The sequence below is a fragment of the Hibiscus syriacus genome, unplaced genomic scaffold (genome assembly GCF_006381635.1).
Source record: "Hibiscus syriacus cultivar Baekdansim isolate YM2019G1 unplaced genomic scaffold, ASM638163v2 tig00001478_pilon, whole genome shotgun sequence".
Classification (NCBI taxonomy): domain Eukaryota; kingdom Viridiplantae; phylum Streptophyta; class Magnoliopsida; order Malvales; family Malvaceae; genus Hibiscus; species Hibiscus syriacus.
The window spans coordinates 1,759,536-1,786,223 of record NW_024061874.1 but is presented as its reverse complement, the minus strand read 5'-3'; the positions used below and the strand labels follow the sequence as shown (position 1 = coordinate 1,786,223).

Genomic DNA, 26,688 nt, shown 5'->3' with positions numbered 1-26,688 from the left:
CAACGGGACATAAGCGGTTAACAATCCAACTCAGCTTTCTATCACCCACGTTAACGATAGGTAATGTCGAGTTATCAATTTGTTTTAAATCAATAATTTTAATAATTACTTTGTTACAAAACGACAACATTAATTATTAATTTGTTATTTTTGAAATTTCAATAGAAAAAATAAAAATTTTCTCAAACATTTGGGAATTTATCTTTCATTTTAATTTAATTTTTATATAATTATTTAATACCCTTATTTCTCTATTTTTTATTATTTTCCCAATAAAAAACTGGTGTTGTGCTTTTCAACAAAAGAAAATAAAAACAAAAAAGAAGGAAGTTACATGCAAGCAGACGTGGAAGAAGAATAGAGATTTGCAATTGAACAGCATGCCACGTATTCTTCATGCACAAACCTTGACTTTCTATAAAGAGAACCCCCTTCTTCCCTTCACACCATTAATCTCACAAAATGCCAGGCCTCACCATTGGAGACACCGTGCCCAACCTTGAAGTCGAAACCACCCACGGCAAATTCAAGCTCCATGATTACTTCAACAATGGCTGGACCATCATCTTCTCTCATTCTTATATACATTTTTATTATCTTTCTTTCTTTGTATTTTTGTTGCAGATTATTAATATTTTTGCATGCAGCTGATTTCACACCTGTGTGCACCACGGAGCTTGGCAAGATGGCGGCTTACCTGCCGGAGTTCGAAAAACGAGGGGTTAAGCTTCTCGGTTTCTCTTGTGACGATGTGCAATCTCACAAGTAGTGAATCAAAGACGTTGAAGCTTATAGTGTAACTACCTTTCTTGAGTTCCCTTTTTAAAAAATCTTTTGAAAATTTGTTTTGACCATTATGGCGTGATTTATTTATTTCTAAAAGTAACTATGTTTTTATGCTGCGGATGTAAATTACGGTGCCGTGGTGATCTTGAAAACTGTTTCGATTTTGGTTTTGAGATGGTTGTTTCTTTGGGCAGCCTGGGTGCAAGGTGACATACCCCATCGTGGCAGATGCAAGCAGAGAGATCATCAAGCAACTTAACATGGTGGATCCCAATGAAAAAGACTCGTCGGAGAACCAGCTCCCTTCTCGAGCTATGGATATTATGGGATCCGACAACAAGGTCACAGTGTTTTTTTTACCATGTATAATATCATGGGTAAACTACATATTTACTACTCAATTATCTTTTTAAGTGGCCAAAAAAAATCTAAAATGAAACTAAAAATGTGTCATTAGATATAATTTTGAAACAAAAAATAGTTGAGTGACCAAACTAGAATAGAAATGATAGTTGCTACTAAACGTGTAGTTTACCCTAATATTTTTACCGACTCAAAATCAAAATGAAGCCATATTGAAAACATTTTAATGTTGATGTGCAGATCAAGCTGAGCTTTCTGTATCCAGCAAGGACGGGGAGGAACATGGATGAAGTGTTGAGGGCTGTGGACTCGCTACTAATTAAGGCATCCAAGTACAAGGTCGCGACACCGGCGAACTGGAAACAAGGTGATCTGGTGGTGATTTCGCCCGATGTAAGCAATGAGGAAGCGAAACTAATGTTCCCTAATGGTTTCGAGCATGGTTTTCAGAACCGATGGTTTTCAGAACCGGACCGGTTAACGAACCGGTCATGCTACCGGTTTACTGGTTCAACCGGTTGAACCGGTCCGACCGGTCGGAAGAACTGGACGACGTCATAATTATTTAAAAAGTTAAATAAAAATACAAAAAATATTTAATAAAAAATAATTTTTTATATCACAAGTCATATTCAAAGCAAGTCATAACATATATAAATTAAAAATCATAAAATCAAGTGAAACAAAATGATTCAAATTAACTACAACATAATATTTAAGGTAAAACATATTAAATAATAAATATAATTATATAACTATAATTAAAAAATAAATTTAGGGCTAAAAAAATCATAACAAAAATGGTATTGTTTGGTTTAATTTTTTTTAAAACAATCTCACATGGCTAAGAAACATAGAAGAGCATCCCAAAAGTCTAAAGAGTAAAAATATGAGAATAAAACAATCTCACATTGCTAAGAAACATAGAAGAGCATCACAACTAACTTCTATAAATAATAAAGGTAATTTGGCATTCAAAATCATGGAGCCTTTTGGTTAGCATTGAGTGAACTATTCTTTCACTTCAATCAAGCTTGAATTTTAGGCTTCTAATTTTTTTTTTTAGTTCAAGCCTTTTCGAGTTCAAGTTTCAATATTATATTTCGAGTTCGAGTTGAACTTGATAATTTTTAACTTGTGAGTTTGAGTGGAGTTGAGCTTACTTTTAAAGTTTTTAAGTTCGAGTTGAGTTTAGCAATACTCGAGTTCGCTCGTTTAACAAACGACATTTGGTTTAATTTTTTTTAAAAAAAAACAAAATTTCCCGTTTTTTCCTGTTTTCAGCCGGTCCGGTTCGAACGGTTCAACGGTTCTGGCCGGTTCACTAGTAGCGGTTCAACCGATTTAGATTGAACCGGATTAGGCAACGGTTCCCGATTGAACTGGCCGGTCTGATCCGATTTTCAAAACAATGGTTTCGAGACGAAAACGCTTCCATCGGGGAAGGAATACCTGCGTTTCACTAATGTCTGAGTCCCAAGTTCAAGCCATAAACAATTTGTATATCACAATACTACTGCTTTTGTATGTGGTTGTGGGCTGTTGCTAAAACTTTTGCTGTAGCAGACTATATATATAAGTTTTTAGGATCTACGCACTGCCAAAGCTTACGGTGGTTTAAATAAAAGTTGTTGTTCGGTAAATTTTGAATGGTAAGAAAGTTACAAATTTTTCCTTTTACTGGTTGTCAAAAAAAATAATAATAAAATATAAGCATTTGCTTGGAGTCGAACCTTAGTCTGTTTTTTGGTAGGCAGTTATCCTAACCGTTGAACAAAAAACTCACAAGGTGATGGAAGAAGATAGTTACCAATATTCATTACTAAGATCTAGGAGTAATAGTTGATCTTATGTCTCATTCATTGAATTTTTTGGGGTTGTTTTCCCGGATGCTGATTAATCCGGATCAATTCGATTCGGGCACCTAATTTTGGGTGATTCAGATCGATTTGGGTTGCACACCTAATTTTGGCGGATGAGTCTCTTAATAGAGAAGCTGAGTATTAGACGCAAGATTTACTTAAATGATATCATACTCAAGCTGCTTATTACGGATCGATTTGGGAACTAGGTGGGTAGTTTCTTAATAGGGACTCAAACTCGAGACTTATTTAAATAATATCAAGCTGCTTATTACTGAATCAATTCCAACCTCGAAAATGAAGAGATATTTTCTGCATACATAAGGACTTGAACTCAAACTTACTTAAATGATATCAAGTTATTTAAACTCGAGACTTATTTAAATGATATCAAGCTGCTTATTATTGAATCAATTCTAACCTCGAAAATGAAGAGAGATTTTCTGCATACATAAAGACTTGAACTCAAGACTTATTTAAATGATATTAATTTATTTATTACTTGAATGATATCAAGTTATTTATTACTGAACCAACCTCAACTCAAAAATAAAATAATTAGCAAAAATGTAACAAACCAACCCCAACCCAAACCCAAAAATGAAATAATTAGTGAAAATGTAATAAACCAACCCCAACCCCGAAAATGAAATAATTAGTGAAAATGTAACATAGCAATTAAGCTCTAATTAAAAATAGTGAGCCTTCACTATATTACAAAACCATTCCCACATTAAACTTTCTGCATGCTCTTAAACATTCTTCTCATGGTTTATATAGCATATATTAGAAATGCAGAGTCCACCAAGCACCAAACTTCCATCTTTGCACCACAGTTCTCGGCCTGGGGACAGGAACAATACCAATTGTTGGGGGTTCAACCATTTGCCTGCAGGGACAATTTTTTTTTGCTTAATTCAATGAGTTGTATTGCATTTTGCCCTTGGTGCTTGGAAAGCAAACCAAAAGGAAACAGCACTTTGAAAAGTAGTTCTAGAGCTGAGTAGAGGAAACGGAATGCTGCATCTAGAATTGGAGAGGAATATTTGGTTTGCATTCAAGAAAACTTCATCAGAAACTCCACTCAACAAATGCTGGCATTGCAGAACAATGGTGCATGAAATGTAGCTTGGACTTTTTCTTCTTTGTATTTCTCATACCAAACTCGAATCTTTATCTTTGTCATTGTAACAATTCGTTGTTGAGTTTGGCTCGGTGGTAAGAAAAATATAAACGTAAAAAAGAATAAAATAGTCAAAGTTTTTTTTTTCTTTGCTTTACTTAGAAGTAACAGACATCAGTAATTGACTATTGTCATTTATAAGATGAAGTGCAACAGCAGCCTGTGCTAATGCTAATGCTAATGCTACTGCATTGCTGCTATAATTGCTTCTTCTGTCACTACTAATTCAGCCACAAACCTTAAACCCCTTCAGATTATTACAACAAAAGCTCAAAATTGCACCTTTGACTCTCCAATTCTTGTAGTTAGCCTCATGTACTGCTCACGAGCTTTCTGATCGTGAGCCATGGACTTCACTCTTGCTAGAGCTTTTTCGATTCCATCAATTTTCTGTTGTTGACCGACTCTTAAAAATCCGTATTCATCACCTGCGTTTGTATCTGATGCTGCATTTTCAACGACAGCTTGCACCCGGAATCCTCGTAGACCAGAACCTTTACGCCTCCATCGCAAGATTATCTTTTCAACTATACCAACAGACCAAAGGAGCTTTCTGTACTGTTTACGAACCTGATGCCCCCTAACATGAGCCTGAAATAAATGATAAGCAGAATGAACAGGTAATTCATACTACAAATCAAGAGACCAAAACAGAAAACACAAAAAGCAACTTTGGTCTGTTGGTATAGTCGAAAAGATAATCAAGAGACATCAATGGCAGTAAGTAAGAATTAAGATTCTCTTTTGAAACCTTCCATAATCCTGCCTCATATGAAAGCAAACAAGAAAAAGGTTATTGATGTAATCGTAAAGAACCTGAATTTTCACAATTCGATTTCTTATCTTAAAAAACTCATTCCTTCCTTTCCAGCCACGATGCTTATGTTGGATCTTCGAAGCCGCAGTGTGCAAATAGTCTCCAAAATGATTCTTTTGATGCCTATTCCAAGACCCAAGAATACCAAGATCAAGTGATACTCCAGACATATCATCATTGCCTTTAGTTGATTGTAAATGGGATAAGCGAGCTCGAAATGCATCTTGAATTAGAGCAGCTGCATGAGCTGATTTTCTAACAGCAGCAAGGGAACCTTTCAATGCACAATTCTCATCTAATGCCCCATTAGACGGAGCAACTTGTGAAGCAGTCTGAACGGCCTCTTGTGTTGCCATAGTGGCAGCATCATTATCTACCGCATTTTGGTTAACAGTCAATGAAGAAAGACGGGTGATCAAATCAGCTTCAGCTAGGTATCCAGCTATTCCTTTGTGACCTCTACTTGATGCTAAGTCAGCTGCGGTTCTTCCACCAGGGAAATTTGGTGTGGGATCATCAACAGCACCAGGAGATGCGCCTAGTTTAATAAGTGCAATTACTGTTTCTTCTCTGGAAAAAGAAAACGACCATCAATACAAAACCATCAAAATTGACATACAGATACTTAACACGAACTAGATATATGAAGAAATTGTGCAAAGACTTGACCTTCCAAAGTATGATGCCCAGTGAAGAGCCGATCTACCTCGTGCATCTCTAAAATTAGGACTTATCCCTGCAGCAACTATAGGATCCATTGCCCATTCATAACCAAGAAAAGCAGCCAAGTGTATAACTCCTTGACCTTTGTCATCTAGAATATGTGGAACTTTTCCATCTTCATGAACTTTGTTTATCAGCCACTCACGGAGTTTTTGTTTTAGCAAATTCAGAATCAATCCCTCTTTAGATTGTATACAACCATTAGCACTGGCTATTCCCGTTGAACATATGTTATTTTTCAACAAACATTTATCACAATCCTCAACAGCACAAACCAACCTCTTCCTCCTGTGGCCAACATGCAATGATTTTGCCAAACGAACTTGCAAGTGCATTTCCTCTTGTGCTGTGCTTTTAACAGCTGTAATAAATGAAAATCCAGGTGGCTTTTGACGATATTCAAACTCCCTTATCTCACTGCATGCCAATCTGTTGCTGCAGGTGATATAAAATGGAACACGTCCAGGAGCATGAGAAGGAACTTGACAACGAATGACATTGTTGGTCAAAACCTCGGCAGAAACTTCAATTTCACCAAACATACAGCCCCATTTGGCAGCGCCAGAAAGCTCTTTGTTTCGCAAAAAAATTCCAACAAGTAAAACCTAAAACGCAAGAAGCACTCATGGTTAAGTATGATTTCATGAAAAACAAATGACGCGCTTACAAAACATTACACACAAATCATATTTCTGTACCTTTGTTTCAACACCTGAATAAGCCCAGTCGGGTGAGAAATCAACAATGCTAAATAACTGTTCCTGAGAAAGAGAAGGACCCAAGGAATCGATATCCAACTGCATATGGCGGGATAAACTGGATACTTCCTTGTCATCAGTCTCAGTGTTAAGTGTATTCCAATAATTGGCAGAGTCAGAAGCCATCAAAGAATCATCAAAATCTCCACCAATTTCTTTATCCATCCATCTTCCAAAGCTATCAAGTTTTTTCAGCTCTCCTGGTTTGTCATTATGTACACCAATGTCTATGGAATCATACTGCTGTAGCTCCTGCAGGAGATCAACTATCAATCGATAAATTTTCAACATACCTGGAAAAAACATACAAGGGAAATGGAGTGATTCTAGGACATCACAAAAGTTTCATAGGTTACAAAGCGATGGCTTAAGTTAATGGAAAAGGAAGAACAACATTATATTAGTCATTTGTGTTTACTTTAGAACTGAAGCTGTTAAATGATGCAAAGAGAAATGAATTACACTCATATGCTATACAACTTAAGGAACAGATTGCATACTTATCCAAAGCATACGCCAGATATAGCTCTAAGTTCTAAGCCCCAATGCTATTAAGAACTATGCGAAATACAAAATGCATGTGTCTTGTTATGACAGACCTGGATTAGCTTCCCTGGATATTCTCCAGCTGCTTGGACACCTACATTGTTGATTAACTTGTCTCCACATGTTTCAGTATCTGAGGTATCATGCACTCTCAACTGTGCTTCCCTATGAGTTATATAGTCAGCTGTCGCAGGCTGTTCAACATAGAGCTTTTGATCTGGAATGCTAACGGTATCTGTGGCCAAGTTATGGATGCCAGGCCAGAAACATGGCCCAGACACAGTGCCATGATTAAAGTTAGATTCTGGAAAACCTGAAAAATGGAGGATGATCAGAGCATAGATCTTAGAAATATATTAAAAGTTGCTAAAATAAAGTATTAATGGCCTGACCGAGTTTTAGGGTAATGGTTATTTTTTCTATTTCATGTTCTCAATTATTATTTTGAAGGTGATAACGACACATTGAGGATTCCAATGTAATTACCCTCACCAGCAACTTCAGGTTCAATTGAAGCAGTACAAGATATGGAACCATATACAGGTTGGTCAGGAGAATTGGCACTTGGATAATCCCTAGAGTCAGCATCCTCAAATTCAGGACATAATGTTTTCCCATTCCAATCAACATCAACTCTACTCGCCGATGCAAGAGATATCTCAATTGTAGCTGCAGGTGAATTTTCCTGTGCTAGGGAAGAAGCTGAAGCAGTTTGCAGGCTAACACTCTGTAATCCTGGGTCCGGTAGTAAACGGGAGGTTCCAGAACTGCACACCTGCATAGAATGAATGCATTGAATTGCATAGAATGGACACATGCAATTTAAAAAAGTCAAACCAAAGACAATTAAAGTCTACGAGTTAAAGCATGGATCCTCCGAGATATTTGCAACCTAAAGAGCATTTCTAGTTGACACAGGACATAGAATATTTTGCAATGTCTTTATCTTAACTTAATTCCTAAGAAGAGGGAGAGAGAGAGAGAGAGAGAGAGATGATACCTTGTTTACATCTCTGTAATGAACAAAAACAATATGTTCGAACTCCCTGAAAACAGAATTATAACATGAAAATACAAAACATTGAAGAATAGACTAAACAATTTCTGATAAAGAAGGATTATCAGATATATTTTCTAAAGGAATAAATTGAAATGGTGTCACAGTGTATATAGCCAGAAAACCACTCACTCATCAAGCATCCAGTAGCAACGTCGCTGAAAATTCTCATTAAACTGACCATGTGCATAGTAACAATGAAGAACATCCACACTTTCAACCTACAAAAGTGAATTAGAAAACAAGTTAAAAAAAGTACATGAACAAGTTTCACCGAAATATACAGAAATCGAGTTTGATATGATAGATTCCTTTAGAAAGTAATGTGCTCAATGAAAGAATGTGGGCTCAGGGAAGTGAAGACTCAATTTAACCAAATTTTTAGGTTTTTCGTAGAAGTTGATTACCTCATAAATCCATAGAGGTTAAAGAGTTGGTGCTCGTAAAATCTCTTTCATTTTGGAGTCGGTAAGAGCACTAAACTATATCTATAAGCTATAAAACATAACAGAAGATGTTCACACACAGGACTGATGGAACACAAATTAACAATTTATCAAAAGCTGAGCTTTTTATAACATTAATTATTCAAAGTCAAATCAATGGCAAACAATTAACTAGTGACATTGGGGAATTTTCATTCACAAGTTAAAAGGTTTGAGTAATGGATGGGAATTAGACGATCCAAAGGTTTCTTATTGCATTTAATGTTTAAAATTAGAGAAATTAGACTCAGATTCTTTTTTCATTCTTCACATTCATCTAGTTTCAGCCACCGCAAACGCAACCAAATTGTTACAAACCTGACCGTCTTTGCATTCTAAAAGCATTGCTTAGGAACAAACCGTGAAAACCAAAAGCTGAGCTTTTTATAACATTAATTATTCAAAGTCAAATCAATGGCAAACAATTAACTAGTGACATTGGGGAATTTTCATTCACAAGTTAAAAGGTTTGAGTAATGGATGGGAATTAGACGATCCAAAGGTTTCTTATTGCATTTAATGTTTAAAATTAGAGAAATTAGACTCAGATTCTTTTTTCATTCTTCACATTCATCTAGTTTCAGCCACCGCAAACGCAACCAAATTGTTACAAACCTGACCGTCTTTGCATTCTAACAGCATTGCTTAGGAACAAACCGTGAAAACCAAAAACTTACCTTCAACTTTTCATGAGCTTCTCTGACAGTTTTTCCATTCTTCTTCTTCCTCCACTCGTGACCGTCTTTACGAAAGTATCGAATTGTTTTCCGGTTGAACAGGTACAGAGATCCAGCTGAAAACGATTTCTCAGTTGCTACTTTCATGTGGCATCAAAATTCATGGGGAAATGGAGGTACTTTAACTAGGGATAGTTTCTAAGTATGGCAGAGAAAGCTAGTTAAGACCTTACCAGGAGGCTTGGAGGGCGGCTTGTCCGATAAGCCAAACTTGGGGTAGTTTCTAAGTATTTCACAAACTTCAACGGGATGAAGCCAACGATGCCGTGCATCTTGCAATATCTGCTGATGATCTGCCACAAATAAATTATTAAATTCCATCTAAAAATTGCAAACAATCGTATAAAGCAATCCATCTAAAGCAAATACAGAAAACATTAGAAACATTCAACTGGAATGAATGAAGATTCTTTCAACCTTTTTAGAAACCAATTGAAAAGGAGAAAGCATGTAAAGCGCAAAGAACATAGATGATGAAGATTCTTTCAACCTTGAATGATTAAAATGGTATAGTAAAACACAAGAGGTTCACAAAGTAAACTCAGGCAACTGGATTGCTTGCAGTCAAAAGAAGCTTTCTTTAAGGTAAAGAAGGAACTTGAATGATCAAAATGGCATAGTAAAACACATATTTGTAATGAGAAACTGGGAAAAAATATACCTAATAGCTCATTATGGAGGTATCTTCTGCCTTGGGCCATTGTTATTCAGCTAACAAAACTCTGCAAATAAACCCAGATTTCATCGACCATAATATACCCAAGAAAACAAGGGAAAAGAAAAAGAAAAAGAAGGGTTCTTCAAGAATTTTCAACAAGAACCCAAAGCCAAGAGGGGATAGATTTATTAGCAAAACAAATAAAAGACAGAAATTTTCAACAATAAAATCGAAAATGGAGAGCCTTTTATGTTATGGAGTTTAATGAGAACAGCAGAAATGGAAAAATGAGGAAGCAGAAGAGAAAGACAGGCGCGTGAATGCACCGATGATAAAAAAGCGTAAAAGAGGATTGTCAATGTCAATGTCAATGAACAAGTTCGGTTTTATTCGTTTATAACCATTTAAATAAATAAACTATTCTTAAACTATTTCAGGGTTCGTTCTTGAACAAACGACTCCTTCATGTGCTTCCATTTCCATACGTTTTCTCTTGAGTTTCTTGGATCTGAATTTCGTTCTCAAATTTTTAGATGTCGTTTCCGATCCCCTTCAAAATTTGGGAAATTTTTTAGATTTTTAGGGTTCTTAATTATAAGTTACTTTTTTTAAGATTCTGGCAATTTGCATGTTGTTAATTCATTTGGTAGAACTGGCATTTTTGAATCTTTTGATTGTTTAGTGATAAATATTTGATTAGAATAACTGGGGATTTCTTCTTGGTTATGGATATGGGATCGTATTGGTAATAGCTGCTAAAAAGTTTAAGTATTGTTCAGCCTTTCTTTTTATATACATCCCAACAATTTTAGTTGTTTTTCCCCTTACTATTTTGTTAACGTGTGATAGTAAACTCGGGTTCTTGGTTTTGAATAATAGGATTCTATGTTATTCTAGTGAGATCTGCCTGTTAGAGTTAGCATTTGATTGATTTCTTTTGACTTATATTTTTAGTCTGATTATGGTATCTATAGATATATTAAATCCAATCTGTTGATGTTTTAAAAGTATTAAATCTTGGGTGTTAAATAAGTTAAATCTGTTTGACATGTTCAGATTTGGATACAAAGATAAAAATAACCTCTGTATCTAACTTTTACATATTTAAGTAAGATATAAATCCAATCATTGGTTTCTAGCTGTTGGCCTAAGTTAAGTAAGATAATGTTAATTTGTCTTAAAATCCTATTAAGTAACCAACTAGGCTTCTTAGTACCCCTTAATTCTCTAGCGTTTTATTGGTACATCTTTTGTCTTATTTGGATTCATTTTCATAGTTCCTCATAGCTTCGGCTACAAATGATTACTTGAGGTCATGTCCTTCTTCTAGATCCCATAGGGCGTATAGGGGGAGGGCTCGACAGAGTGGTGTCAAAGAGACTAGACTTAGAGTTTGTTCGTTGAATGTAGGCACATTAAATGCTAGGCTGCTGGAGCTGACCGACGTGCTTAATAATAGGAAAATAGATTTTGTATGTATTCAGGAGACTAGGTGGAAAGGGGCACGCGCCAGAGAGTGTAATTGGTACAAGTTGTGGTATTCAGGCATAGATAACGCTAGAAATGGGTGGGTATCTTGGTATCCTCTAGGCTCAAGGAAAATGTAGTTGAAGTTTGTAGATACCGGGATAGGATCGTGATGATTAAGGTTATTATAGAAGCGGAAGTGGTGAATGTCCTTTCAGTGTACGCCCCACACGTTGGCCTAGGGGAGGGGGAGAAACGTTGCTTCTGGGATCAGTTAGATGACGTACTTAGGAGCTTTCCAGAGGACCGAAGAGTTTTCATAGGGGGAGACTTCAATGGCCATATAGGTAGTGCATCCGACGGGTATGGCAGTGTTCATGGGGGTTTCGGTTTTGGTAGTAGGAATGAGGAGGGGCGTAAGTTGCTTGATTTTGCTACTGCACATGATATGGTGGTCACAAACTCCTTCTTTAACAAAAGAGATGTGAACTTGATTACGTTCCATAGCGGGAGGACATTGTACCCAAATCGACTATATCCTGGTTCGAAATCGGGATCGATGGGCTTGTATTGACTGTAAGGTATTCCCTGAAGAGGCATGTGCATCACAACACAAATTGTTTGTTTTGGTGTTTCGCGTTCACCACGGGCGAAGCACTCATAGGAGGGCTAAACTTGGTAAACCAAGGATCTTTTGGAAGAACTTACATGGAGAGACAACTGATGACTTTAGGAGTAAGGTTTTGTCTAATACAGGTTTTGGAACTACAAACTCAAATAATACAGATATGTTATGGAAAAATATGGCAAATTCCATCAGAGAGGTGGGCAAAAACACCATTGGGTTGTCGACAGGGAAGGTCAAGGAACATAATGAATCGTGGTGGTGGAACGAAGAAGTCCAAACTAAAGTGAAGACAAATTAAACTTGCTTCAAGGAGTTTCTACAATGTAATGACGACGAAGAAAGATTGAGAGCTAAATAAAAATACACGGAGGCAAAGAAGGAAGCCAAGAAAATGGTGGCTAAAGCAAATGATAAGGCATACAAAGAAATGTACAAGAAATTAGACACCAAGGAAGGATAAAACGACATCTTCAGGCTTGCAAAATCCAGAGAGAATAGGAAAAATGATCTAGGTAGCATTAGGTTTATAAAGGACAACAATGGTGTTCTTTTAGTGAAAGATCATGATATTAAGAGGGTTTGGGGTAGTTACTTCTTTGGATTATTTAATGACGGTGCCTCTCCCTGTACAGATAGTACCGTTGATGGGCCATTCGATCATCTTACTGCGACCAATGACTGCCCTACAAGTAGGATTGGGTTTGAGGAAGTCAAAATAGCTCTTAGAAAGATGGGGAGGGATAAAGCTGTTGGTCCAGATCAAATTCCTATCACTGTGTGGTTGGCCCTAGGAGAAGAGGGAGTTAAGTGGTTAACCAACATCTTTAATATTATTTTAGAGACTGCCAAGATGCCAGAGGAATGGAGAGAGTCTACGGTGATATCAATCTATAAGAATAAAAGAGATCCCCAACGTTGTGGCAACTACAGAGGTATTAAACTACTCAGCCATACCATGAAGCTATGGGAAAGGGTGATAGAGGCTAAGTTGAGACAAGTTACTAGGGTTTCGGAAAACCAATTTGGCTTTATGCCAGATAGGTCTACTACAGAGGCGATTCATCTACTGCGACGGCTTATGGAGAAATATAGGGAAAAAAATAGAGATCTTCACATGGCGTTCATTGACCTTGAAAAGGCGTATGATAACGTTCCCCGAGATACGATCTGGAAGACATTAGAAACGAGACGGATCCCAATTACTTATATCCGGGCGATTTGTGATATGTACTGTAGATCTACTACATACGTCAGGACTACAATTGGCGACACCGAAGCATTCCCGATGGAAATCGGACTCCACCAGGGGTCAAATCTTAGCCCTTACATCTTCGCCTTGATTATGGACGACATCTATTGTGCGGCACCAGACGGTGTTCCATGGTGTATGCTTTTCGCTGACGACATTGTCCTAGTTGCTGAAACAAAAACAGAGCTGAATAGTAGACTGGCTACCTGGAAGACTGCTTTGGAAGAAAAAGGTCTAAAAGTCAATATTGAAAAGACAGAGTATTTATGTTCAAACTTCAGTGGGAACCAAAACGATGAAGATGTAGAATTATGCATATAATGGCACGTTCTCCCCTCAAAGGATTGTTTCAAGTACCTAGGGTCTATGATACATAAAGATGGGGGTGTAAATGATGACGTTACACACCGTATAAAGGCGGGATGACTAAAGTGGAGGGCTACTACTGGAGTTTTGTGTAACAAGAAGGTGCCTCTAAAACTTAAGCGAAAATTTTATAGAATGGCAATAAGACCAGCGCTGCTGTATGGATCAGAATGTTGGGCAATCAAGAAGAATCACGTAAGGAGGATGGAGGCAACAGAAATGAGAATGCTCCGATGGGCATGTGGTAGGACTCTGTGGGACATGACACCAAACTCTGCTATTAGGATGTCCTTGGGGGTGGTGCCTGTACCCGAAAAATTGAGGGAGGGAAGACTACGGTGGTTTGGGCATATCCTTAGGAGACAACATTCGGAAGCGGTTAGGAGGGTAGAGTCGATTACAGTCGACGGTCCCAAAAGGAGAGGACGACCAAGGCGGAAGTGGGAAGACTGCTTGAGATCTGATTTGAAGGATTTAACCCTTACCGAGGACATGACCTCTGATAGGAAAGTATGGAGACTTAAGACCAGAGTAGCCGAGTAGTGCAGGTCACATCCATAGGGTGTATCATCTCCGTCTTCTTTTAATGCCTTTGTAGTAATTTCCATGACTTCTACTTCTTATATGTTTATGTCATTGGAATTTATGAAGACTTAGAACTAGGATAGCGGAGTAGTATGCCTTAGTCTAGGTTTTAACCCATTTTGACTTTATTCCTTCTCGTAGCTGGCTATCGTTGACTTCTGTGTATCCTTCTCTTCTTGTTTCCTCTTTTTAAATTTAGTCGGGTCTTACGTTTCTGTCTATATGCAGAAATTTTTACGCAGGGATTTATTTGCAGGGATTACTTCCCATTACAGACGCGCATATGAAGACTGTTCAACTATGTATTTATTTATTCATTTATTTATTTATACATGCATAGCATTTTATCCTTATTTTTAATTTTTTGACTGCCAGAGGTCTTCCACGGAAGCTGCTCTCAACCTAGCGTTGGGGGCATGCCTACTACTCTACCTCTCCCTTACCCCATTACATATGAGAATAGGGTTTTGTTGTTGTTGTTGTTCTTGAACAAAAAACTAAAACGGTTAACTCAACATGACGTCCTCACACCATTATTTAAATTCTAAATTGGTCAATATAATTTCATGCATTTTGATTGAGTCCTCATAACATCAATATTGTATTAATCGAGTATTAAAATTTCGGTTCTAATATGATATAAACGTGTATACTTGCTACATGGACAGCTAGAAATCTAATCTGTTAAAATAAATAAATAATCCTTATAAACTTTAATGGTATTATCTTTTATAGTACATTAGATTTAAATTATCTATGTGATGAATATACACATATTTTAATGTAATCCGTACATTTTAAATATTTTTTACATTAAATTTTAACCACATATAATAGTTGAATTTATAATTAGACTGATGGAAGATCCTAATTCAAATCTATACTAGTAATACTTTGAAGATTTAACTGTAATGTTTTGAAATTTAGAGATTAATTTAAAATTTGGATAATAGTTTAAGGATGTTTTTTGAACTTAACCAAAAATTCAAGATTCATTTATTATATTAGATGAGAATGGTTTGGATAAATTAATTCAATTTATTTACATTCATGAAAATATTTATTGTTTGTAATAAATTATTTAAAACTCATTCAAGATATTTTACAATTAACCATGTAACATGTTCAATGTTAATATTATATTATGATTTTATTTATTTACATTTTCTGCTTTACTTCTAAAACCGTTTGCTTATTTGTCAAGAAATCATTGCATAAAAATAATTATAAATAAATAACTTATAAAAAAAGTGATGCAAAAATTTTACGAAAAGCAAACTTTTATTTTATGTGTTTATGAATGTAATATCTTATTTTTCCTATTATATAAAGTTCTAAATAAATTGATATTACAAATGATAATTCAGTTAAAAAAAGTATTAAAAACTATTCATTTAAATGATAATTAATATTATTCAGTGTGTTTTAATCTTTTTATTATTTTATAATTTTAAAATAAAAAACTTTGAATATTAAACATGATAGTAATGAATTTGTATATAAATCATTTATGACCATTTGTAATTATCTATGAATTATATTTGATAAATGCATTATTCTATATAAAAATGTTCTTTTTTACCTGCATTTTGGGCAGAAAAAATTATTTGTTGTGAATTTTATGATTGCATTGTTATCACCTATTATATTAATCATGTATAACTCAATTAAAAAAAGATAAAATATTATTTTATTAAATGATAACTAATAATATAATTATAATAAGAATACTTTTATCTTTTGGGTAAATTTTGTATCGATCACTTTTATGTGATAAGCGTTTACTTTTGGTCACTTAATTTTTAAAAATAGTTAACGTTTTGATCAATTTTAAAACCACTAGTTAAGTATAGTATAAGAATTAATTGACGAATTTGGCATTGTATTTTAGTAAAAATTGAGATCAAGTCCTTACATTTAGAAATCCTTACAGTTAGAAAGTTAAAAAAAATAAATCCTCTTATGTTTCTTGATTTAAAAATCTTATAACATATCATATGTTAATGGGCAAATTTTCAAAACATGTCAAGTTGGAACATAGTAATGAAAAATATTAACTATATCTACGATTAAAGTTTTTTTCACATATGAATTTTAAATAAAATATTATTTTAACCTATAACTTTTATATAAAATATCAATTTAACTCATGAATCTAATTAAAATCCTTCGTTGTCGATCACCGCGTCTATTGTCACTAACCATAATTTTTTAATTATTATGTTATTGGGATTATTAGTTTATCACAAGTCCATAGCTTATACTCTAACCTATTTATTATTATGATTTTAATTTTATATAAATCTATATTATTGTAAACAAAAAATTTATAGATTTTATTATAATATAGATTTATATTTCTAGGTTCCTTATTTTTAAAATAATATTAACAATGAATTAATTATTATGATTTAATTTTCAAGAAATTCAGTATTCGAGGATAGAGTAGTGGAGTTCATGATATTTTTTTTATGAAACAAACATCATATTCTCAATCACGAGGTTAAAAATGAATGAATTGAAATTTTTAGGATTCAACACTTGATGATCGATGGTGGCTGACAATTATCGACGATTGTGGTGAACAATAGTCCACAGTGGAGGACTTTGATCAAATTTATTTGATATCTTAACTAAAGTTTAAGGACTAAATTTATATTTTATCTAAATTTTATGGGTTAAATTAATATTTTATATAAAATTTAAGATTCAAAATAAAAGCCAACCCTTTTATAACATGTTACGTTATCAAACTAACAACATTTAACATATTAATGATCAAAACATTAAATAGATAACGCAAGTCACTAAAACATTATTTTTTTAAATTCAATGACCAAAAGTAAAAACCTATGAAACGATAGTGACCATCTTGATGGTTTATCTTATATTTTTGGATAAAGTACCTAAATAGTAACTAAAGTGTGAGGTACGTTCTATTTAGACCAACAAACTATTTTTTTTCAATTAGACTATTGAAATGTTGCCAATCAAAGCATTCATCGTTAACATTTAATCAAAATGATGGTGTGACAGTCAAATATGTTACATATTCAAAGGCTAATTTATATTATATTCAATGTAATATATTATGTTACTTACTTTAACAATATTATGTTTCCTACTTTAACAATATTATGTTTGTATATATACTTCTCTCTAATGATCAATTAAATACAAGAGAAATATATGCTCTACTGAATTCTACATGGTATCAGATGTCCTAAAAATATTCGAGTATTTTAAATATTTATTTTTTATTTTCGAATTGTCTGGGCATAAAAAAATGAGTGTTTTGGTTGTTCTTCATTGATAGCTTTTAGAGGCCCCATATCATCACTGCCAGTACCATGTCGTGTATTGATTAGTCGATCTAGAAAGTCTGACCACCAAAATCCCAATGTATGAGCAACATGCGCCACCATAAACTTTAGTAAATTCCTCACGCGTTGGTGTGTAAGAGCGCGTGGTTGAGAGTTTTGATGCCAATTTCTTTCGATAACATCGTTGTGTGATTCCAACCACACCCTGCCATCGATCCTTTCTTTTAGTTTGATTTTGGGTTGGGTGTCTCCTTTTCGGTGCCTTTTGGTTACCAATTTAATTTTTTGTGAGTTCTTTTTTATCTTGTATTTATGGATGATAAGATGGTTGAATATATGTATGATATAATTTTGATTACTTCTAAAATTATTGACCATAAGTTAAATGATTTTAATTTTCTTGATTGTAACTATACGATTAAATTGTATTCGTTAAGTCTTTCTATGGACAATCACTTGACTAATGAACCTCTTATGGATGATTATTAACTTCCTTAGATGAGAGGAGATGTTCACTTGTATATCCAAATTCTTAACTTTATTGATAGTGAGGTGATGGATATGGTTAATCATTGCAAGAAGGTGAAACAATTGAACTATTTACAATTTTTATATTCTGGTAAATAAAATTTCTCGTGTATCTATGATGTTTGCTAGAGTTTTTACAAGGCTGATAAAGAATATCAAACTCTAACCACTTATTTTATGGACTTTAAGAAGACATATGAAAAGCTTAATTTGTTGTTTCCTTTTGACGTTGATGAAGAGGTCCAACGAAACTAGTGAGAGAAAATGGCGGTTATAAGCTTTCTAGTTGGTCTTTCATTAGAGCTTGAGGCTACTAAATCTCAAATCCTTTCCAGTCCAAAAATTTTTAGTATATAATCTTTCAAAGGATTCACCGTACCAAAAATTCTTTGCATGTCATGTCTTCTTAGCCTACCAATGTAACACTCTAATCCAGTTCGACCCGAAGATCGATGGATTATGATATCAAACGGGACCACCAAAGTGGCTAACCCAAAAATATTCTTTTAAAAAAATTGTAAAATGTCACATGAAATCCATCATAAGTAAAATGAAATAAAAACGTAATAATTTGAGGTTTACAAAATATGGGGAGTTCCCAAATCATCCATAATTAATACACTGAGTTTAAAATCAAAATAGAACTATATTTGAATACAATAAGGGTCTACAATGGTACATGCCCTCTAATACAAATCATGATGTACTCTGATGCCTCAACGGTGCTGGAATGTCTGGTGACGATAACATTCCTCGAACGACCTACTAAAAACCTACGGACAGAAACACATTCTGAATGTTGAGGTTACGTCAGTGCCTCACTAATAGTTGTACTATGCTATACACGTTCACTAAATGCACATGCTAGTAATACATGCATAAAGACATGAGAATATTGATCTAACATGTTAAGGTAGACATCATGGTGTGGCTGAGGGTTCTGCATCTCGCGTATCTGGGGTGAAATCCATAACTACATTAGAAACATACATCCGACCAACTTAATGCGTCTAGTCTTGGGGCCTGTGCGCCTGGCTTGCGGCTAAAGTGCCTTAGCTTTTACTGTAATATCCAACTGTACAGTCGTTATCTGCTAGAGTAACTTGAGTGTCCTGATTGTGTCCTGAATGTCAAAGAAGGCTAGTTTTATGTGATCATAGATGTTATCGTTTCTAACTGTTATAAGTTTATTATTGTTCTCGCTTGTAGTTTTACTTCATGACGTTCTGGTGTTATTGGGTCCCTCAATTCTATCCCTTAAAAACCTTGGGCTTCTTACCCAAATCATTTAGTGGGTATTGATACTAACCTCTGGGTATGTATACAACTAACTTAATGAAAGCTAATAGAAAGGGCTTATATTGATACTCTAGTTTGAGTATCAATACTCCTGGTCTGTGCTATCCATACTTTCCTGAGTATCAGTACTAAATTTAGCTTCGATGTTTTGAAAAATGCCTAAGTATCGATACTCTATCCTTGGTATTGATTCTCCTATGATTACCAATACCAAAATTGGCTACAATAATCTGCTGAGTGAACTTGGTGTCAATACCACCCTGCGAGTATCGATACCTCACCTACAATATAGATACCAATTGCATGAGTATCGATACTTCTTACCCAAAACCTTTTTGTTTTTATCATCTAAAGAACATTATCGATATTGTGCTTCCAGTATCGATACTCATGCCCATAAATATCATGTTTTAGGCACGAAAATGCCTCTCTAACACTCCCATGAGTCCTATTGAGGTACCCAAACGTTATTAAAGTGTTATGTCTGATAATAGGAGTCATAAAAAGTCCGTAAACATGTTGAGAAACACTAAATGATGAATCTAACATGAACATACTTCATAACTCATGCAAGCAATGTAACCCCTTATACCCAACCTTAAAAGAATTAGGTCAGATCTAGAAGGCCCATTAACTTATCTCCAAAAACTTGCCCAAACGTTATTTAAGATGCTTTAAAATTAACCCGCACGCTTATTGATTTCAAATACTTTAAGCCATGAAAATAAATGAAATAATAAATTTACGTGAACAAAACGTATATCAAATTTTAATGTTCAAGTCCACAATCCAAAACAAAATTTATGATCAATGTTTTAAAATATTTAAACATATTAAATATGATCCAATAAAATATTAAAAAAATAGAAAATAGAAAATCTGAGAAAATTTATCATATAATGAAAATAATGAAATCTAAATAATTGTTGAACTCCAAGTACATAGTCTCCTAAGTCTGAGTATCTGAAAGAAAAACTATGGGGGTGTAAACTATTAAGCTTAGTGTGCCTCTAAAGTGAAAACAATCAAAAAATATATTGTAATCTAAACAACAAACAACATTCAAATCTGAATCAACCAATAAATCATAATTCCAAGTCAAGTAGTGATATCATAAATTTAAATGTTATGCAAATGCTCATGCACCCATCCGTACACCAATCTCACCAAGAAGAGTGGGTTCTCCAGAACCACACTATATACCAGCCAATCTCACCATGTGTGTGGGGTATACCGCAAAGGCAGAGGCACTGAATTTGAAAAGTGTCATTCACTCCATTGAGTGAATGCACTGAACTTCCTCTATAAAAATTCGTCCCAATATGATATGCAAATGGTACACATATCCAAAATCCGATCCGATCCAAATAACACATATCTGAATAACATATACTCGAATATCGTATATCCAAATTCCAATCTAATTCGAACAAGAATACAATTACCTAATCCCAGAGTTCAAGCACATAACATAATCCGAATCCGATAAATAACATGTTACACATAACACAATTTATGTATGACAGATCATAATAATTAGATTTTCTGAAAGCATAACATATATTCTGAATCCGACATAACAACATACAACACATAATATTTATCAGAAGTTAGTGTAAACAATTTCAACCAATTTTATAGAACAATCAATCTTACAATTCACTGTTCATACAAACAATCAAATAAACACAGAGTTAAATATAGAACTGGTCAGAGACACACCTCATTAGAATAACTAATGTTGGTTGTAGCAACTATCACGATCAACTCGAGCACTGGTTCGACCCACATCAGTTCCTATGAATTAAGTTAAATAATTACTAAATTATTCTAAAGTTAACGACGTAACTAAACACACAAATTTAAAATTGTCACGGTCAACACGAGTAGATCATTTCGGTTCGAAGGTCGCAGGTCGCAGGGAACAGCGAAGGAGGTAATATTCCAAGTCAAAGTCTCATGTAAAAATTATAATACTCGAATCATTAACCAAATATCCCAATACTTTAGATTAAATAATAATTTAATGATGGTGGTGGTTATTTTCGGTTCGAATCAAAACTCAGTAGTGGGTATTTAGTTCGAATGAAGGTTCTACCGGTATAGGAATTAGGGCTTGCCAGCGACGAGGGTACACCGGTGATAATCCAAAGGGCCGAGGGTGTACTGGCCACACTTGTCGTGACCCTAAATTGTCAGCAAAATTAAGGAAAAGGGAAAACGAAAACAACTAAAATGGCCTCTACGTGATCATCAAAGGTAACCCTGGTGAAGCAAAGGCCGGTCAGGCATTCCTCGCGCGATGAACAGTCGAGCGAGAGCCATACACAGCCAGAACAAGGCAGTGGCGGGGACAACGCAACTTAAATGCTCCCTGGTTTTGCATTAACCTAATCTTGGGTAAGCAGAAGTAAGGGTGAGGTCAAGGGAGATGGTCGGATAGCTTACCCCGGTGATTAGACGGTTTGAACGGTGATAAAAAGGGATGAATGACAAGAAGATAGGGGAGCGGCGACGAGGGTTTTTGGTGAGAATAGGGTGCTGCAGAGATGATATAATCGGGTGGTGGGGGTTTGATTTTAAGAAAAAGGGTAAATTACAAACTAAATATATTAGACTTTTCTAGGGTTTATGAAACTATACCCAAATTTTCTAGATTTACGATTTAGTCACCAAAATTCAATTTAAGAATTAGGTCAAAATTTCCCAAATGTTAAGGTTTTTGGTTTGGGGATTTATTAGGGTGTTACAATTCTCTCATCCTTAATGAAAATTTTATCCTCGAAATTTACCAATATGAAAATAGAATGACTTAAGAAAATACCTTCAATATTGTCTGACTCATCTCGATCCTCATACCTCTGAGTAAGCATATACCAACCCAGACTGTCTTATTGCAGACCTATCTGAACCCCTACACTAAGCCAATCTACCCTTTCCAGCTAAACTAGAACCAGAACCAGTCGGTCTACTCTGATCTTTAACTTGGGCCAATGCCTGAACTGAAGCCTGCGACTGACTAGGACCATAAGAACCAGTAGCCGGAAAGGGACAATATATAAAGCGATGTTCCTAAGACCCACAATGGAAACACCCTCCGGTCTTCCTCCAGCACTCTCTAGGATGCCTGTTGTTACAATAAGTACACAACGATACCTCATAACCTCCAGTCGAACCTCCAATACTAACAGTCGAAACAACAGATGTCATTGGTCAAGCTCTGAAATAACCTTGAGAACCCATATCATCTCTCGATATCTTATTGTACCGATTCACATAACTCGTCTGTGTAGATGTTCTAGATTGCCTTCGATTTCTGTCACTGTTATGAGGTATAAAACCTGCCGATAATGGCTCACTCTTCTCAGTAGTTCTGGCCCAAGCAATTAAAGTATTCAAAATTGTGTCTAGTGTAAGGCAACTGCTGAATGAATCGAAGGACGAAGACCTTTTAGGAATCACTCACACTTCTCCTTTTCACTCGAAGCCAACCCTGGTGATAACTCCATAAAAAAGACTATATTTTAGGTCTTTTTACTTAAGTCATTGTTTGTCCAAAAGCCATTATCATAGCATTTTAGTTGCATTTATGACATTTCATGCATGTGGTGGATAAGTTTTGCCTCAGCTAGTTTTTCTTTAAATCTGATACTGCTGATGAGAACGGTTGTATACTGTTTGTAATGATGCAGGTGTTAGAAAATGACCGAGGAGAAATTATTTTGTCGAGACAAATTTTGTGCGGGGCCAAAGGAACTTAAAACGATGACTGTGAGGAATTTTTTCCATGAAAAGTTTATCTTACAAGTTTGACACAGTACAAGACAAAATTACTAACGTCGCGTGGCCACCTATCCAACGCACCTCACGTAAACCTCTGCCTCTGCCAAGGATTTGGGACCACTCCCAACTGCCATATCATTCATGAAATGAGCATGAATTCAAGGTTAGTTGGGGAAATTTCAAGGGCACTAAACCCTAGAAATTCCCTACTATAAATAACACATTATGCCCATCATTTTAAAAGATCCCACTCTCACCTACCCTAAAAGCTTTAGAAAAGGCGGCTGCATCACCTTCTTCTCCACCGTTCCCCTCTCGCCCTTCATTGGTTTCCTCGATAGCCGGGCTTCACCAGAGTAGCAGCTAGGTCCTCAAGAGAGGCTAGCGCGCTGGAGCAGTCATGGTGATGGTCTGATGTCACGATAATAACTCTGTTTTTGGGAGTTTCCTTCTCCTTGTTTGTCATTTCTTATCTTTTAAGAGCTTGTACTTAATGACTACTTTGGGATAATTTTAGCCATATCATGAACTATTTTATTTGGTGTTGGAGATGTTTGGATAATACTTTATATTATATTTAATCAATAATTAAGTATATTTATGTTTATTGATGTTTTGTTCACTATTTTAATCTTATGCCCTAGCACTGAAAGAGCTTTTGAGATATTGCCTGGTGCCTTGGCATAATATTCCTAGTCTTTGTAAGAGTTGTTAAGAGATAGCCATTTTTCTAAGAGTTGATACCTAATATCAAGAGAGTTTGGTTAGATCTACATGAACAAGAGAATAATCCAGGATGGTGAGGTTCTAATCTACCTTAGAGATAAGGAGAGGGTTTCAAGTGACTAGAAGGGATAATACTTTATCGATAGACTAGGGTCACTGTTTACGCTTAGAGGTATTGTCATTGTAATAGGTGTATCAGGTTCCTTACTAGAGATAACTTAGGAACACTTTAGTAAATCCTATCGGGCAGAATAGGCACAACATACTTAGTTCATCATAGACAAAATAATTTCTTACTATTGCAAATCCAACCCAAGTGCTCCGTTAGAAGTCTGATTTTGTGAGGTTGTTAGTCTATATTAAGAACTTGGACATTTTTTTTCTTAGCAACTTTTATTTACTTACTCTTGTAATTGATTTTTGCCTCAACAATTTTTATTTGTTTACTCTTGCATATTTTTCTTGCCACGATAAAATTATCTGCTCATTTCACTTCACATAATTCTTGCCTAAACAAACTTATTCCAGATGTTCATACCATCTACCATAGCTCTTTCCTCATTTGTTTAAATCATTAGATTTAGGCATTTAGGATTAGTTAGTGACACATATTCTTAGCTGTAACAATCTTTAAAGAATTCCCCAATCCCTGTGGAGACGATACTCACTCACTATTGTATTACTTGCATCGATTGTGTATACTTGCACAGATTTGTGTGTATAATACCCCAAGTATCAGGTCGTTGACTTTATTGAAAAGATTTAAAAATTTGAGGATTTATTTGAATAAATGATAAAAGCTGAAAAAATGATTTGGAATAGTATTTTAGACTAATTTGTAACAATAGATGAATAAGCGGGCATTTTGGTCCTTTAAGGGGAAATGGATTTAAAATTCATTTTTTAGTAAGGTATTAAAGTAAGGGAAAATGGGAAAGTAAGTCAACAAAAGCCATCTCTCTTCTTTCCCGTGGAAGAGCTCTCCTATAAAGGTAAAGGTAAGGTTTCATTTGGCTAGCTTTTCCTTTCGTTTTTGGTTGGTTTTTGAATCATTGAGTATTATAGAGTCTTAAGGAATGATCAAATAAGATTAAAACTTAGAAATGGATGAAATATTTGAGATTTAGGAAAATGGGTTTTTGAATGATATGTTAAGATATGAGTTTTTATTGATGTTTACTAGTATATTTGACTTGTCAAAGAAGTAAATAAGAGATTAAAAGCATTTGATGGGTTTAAAAACATGTTAGAAAAAGTGGTATGATTCTTGGATTGAAGTGTTCTTTAGAGATTGTAGATGTTATAAGAAGTTAAATAAGGGAAAGTTAGTTGGGATAAGTAAAGAAGAGTTTGATAGTGTTGTTGGAGGTAAAAATAAGGAAAATTGGCCAAATTTGGGTAAAAATCACCCTGAAAATGGAAAATTTGGGTAAGGGTATCGATACTGGAAGAACAGTACCGATACTATAGGCTTAAAATGGAAGAAATCAGCTGAACAATATCGATACTGATGCAATGAGTATCGATACTGAGGTGAGTGTCGATACTATGAGGAAGTTATCGATACCATTGATTACAGAATGTAGAAATGGTATCGATACCATAATAGAGTATCAATACCATATTATAGAAATATCGATACCATGGTAGGGGTACTGATACTATTGAGCCAGAAATTTTAAGATAGGCTGAGATTGTTATAGAAAATTTAATAATAGTACTTTTGAGTATTGTGTAAGTATAAATGTTGGGGAATATACTAACATTTGATATTGTACGTCTCTTTAATGGATGCTTGAGAAGATAAAAATCAAGCTCCAGAGTCAAGCAAAAGGAAAGGCAAAGGCAAAGTAGTTGAGTATTCAGATTTTCATTTTGGGATATAATAACGAGGCAAGAAAGGTGAGTGCATATATTATGTACTTATATGTTGTGATAGTCATAGATGCATGTTGCTTAATGTATGTATGCTGATTACCGAATGGCACTATATGTACAAACTAAGAAATTCATAATAAGTTTATGAATTTCCGTATGAGCACTGTGTGTGCAAAACTAAGAAATTCATAAAAAGTTTATGAATTTCCGTATTGGAACTGTGTGTGCAAAACTAAGAAATTCATAATAAGCTTATGAATTTATATATGGGCACTGTGTGTGAAAAACTAAGAAATTCATAATAAGTTTATGAATTTCCCTATGGGCACTGTGTGTGCAAAACTAAGAAATTCATAATAAGTTTATGAATTTTCGTATGGGCACTGCGTGTGCAAAACTAAGAAATACATAATAAGTTTATGAATTTCCGTATGGGCACTGTGTGTGCAAAACTAAGAAATTCATAATAAGTTTATGAATTTCCATATGGGTACTATGTGTGCAATCTAAGAAATTCATAATAAGTTTATGAATTTCCGTATTGACACTGTGTGTGCAACCTTAGAAATTTATAATAAGTTTATAAATTTCCGTATCGGCACTGTGTGTGCAACCTAAGAAATTCATAATAAGTTTATGAATTTTCATATCGGCACTGTGTGTGCAACCTAAGAAATTCATAATGAGATTATGAATTTCCGTATTAGCATTAGGTGTACATCCCCACGTAATTCTTAATGAGGTGGTGAATTATTATATTGGCACTACGGGTGCAAACTAAAGAATTTATAATGAAATTAAATAGTTAATTGATTTTATAAATCTATTTAATTTCATTATAAATAATTATTAGAGTAGGAACTGTTCTAAAATAAAAGACT

The 26,688-nt window shown here is 34.9% G+C and overlaps 2 protein-coding genes across 2 annotated transcripts; one reads left to right on the top strand and one right to left on the bottom strand.

The window, feature by feature from the left end:
- The first annotated feature begins 462 nt into the window (after positions 1-462).
- LOC120127286 (1-Cys peroxiredoxin-like) lies at positions 463-2,622 on the top strand. The gene is given in 5 exon segments (XM_039145228.1): positions 463-572; positions 640-796; positions 981-1,127; positions 1,390-1,574; positions 2,559-2,622. Coding segments are annotated over 5 exon segments (663 nt in total).
- A 1,703-nt stretch (positions 2,623-4,325) lies between these two features.
- On the bottom strand, positions 4,326-10,311 carry LOC120127275 (calmodulin-binding transcription activator 1-like). Its single transcript, XM_039145222.1, has 11 exons — positions 9,979-10,311; positions 9,491-9,610; positions 9,258-9,373; positions 8,228-8,316; positions 8,039-8,084; positions 7,531-7,813; positions 7,092-7,351; positions 6,433-6,744; positions 5,681-6,339; positions 5,011-5,581; positions 4,326-4,785 (listed from the first exon to the last, which is right to left on the bottom strand). The coding sequence occupies exons 1-11, from the start codon at positions 10,016-10,018 to the stop codon at positions 4,465-4,467; spliced, it is 2,817 nt and encodes a 938-aa protein (XP_039001153.1). The 5' UTR covers positions 10,019-10,311; the 3' UTR covers positions 4,326-4,464.
- Positions 10,312-26,688: the final 16,377 nt, after the last annotated feature.

Bases quoted from the DNA above. Each gene is read 5' to 3' on its own strand.
- LOC120127275 (XM_039145222.1), bottom strand. From the start codon at position 10,018: ATGGCCCAAGGCAGAAGATACCTCCATAATGAGCTATTAG. The intron at 9,611-9,978 runs GTATATTTTTTC...TATTTGTGGCAG, and splicing joins CCTCCATAATGAGCTATTAG to ATCATCAGCAGATATTGCAA. The intron at 7,352-7,530 runs GTGAGGGTAATT...TCCATTTTTCAG, and splicing joins AATTGAACCTGAAGTTGCTG to GTTTTCCAGAATCTAACTTT.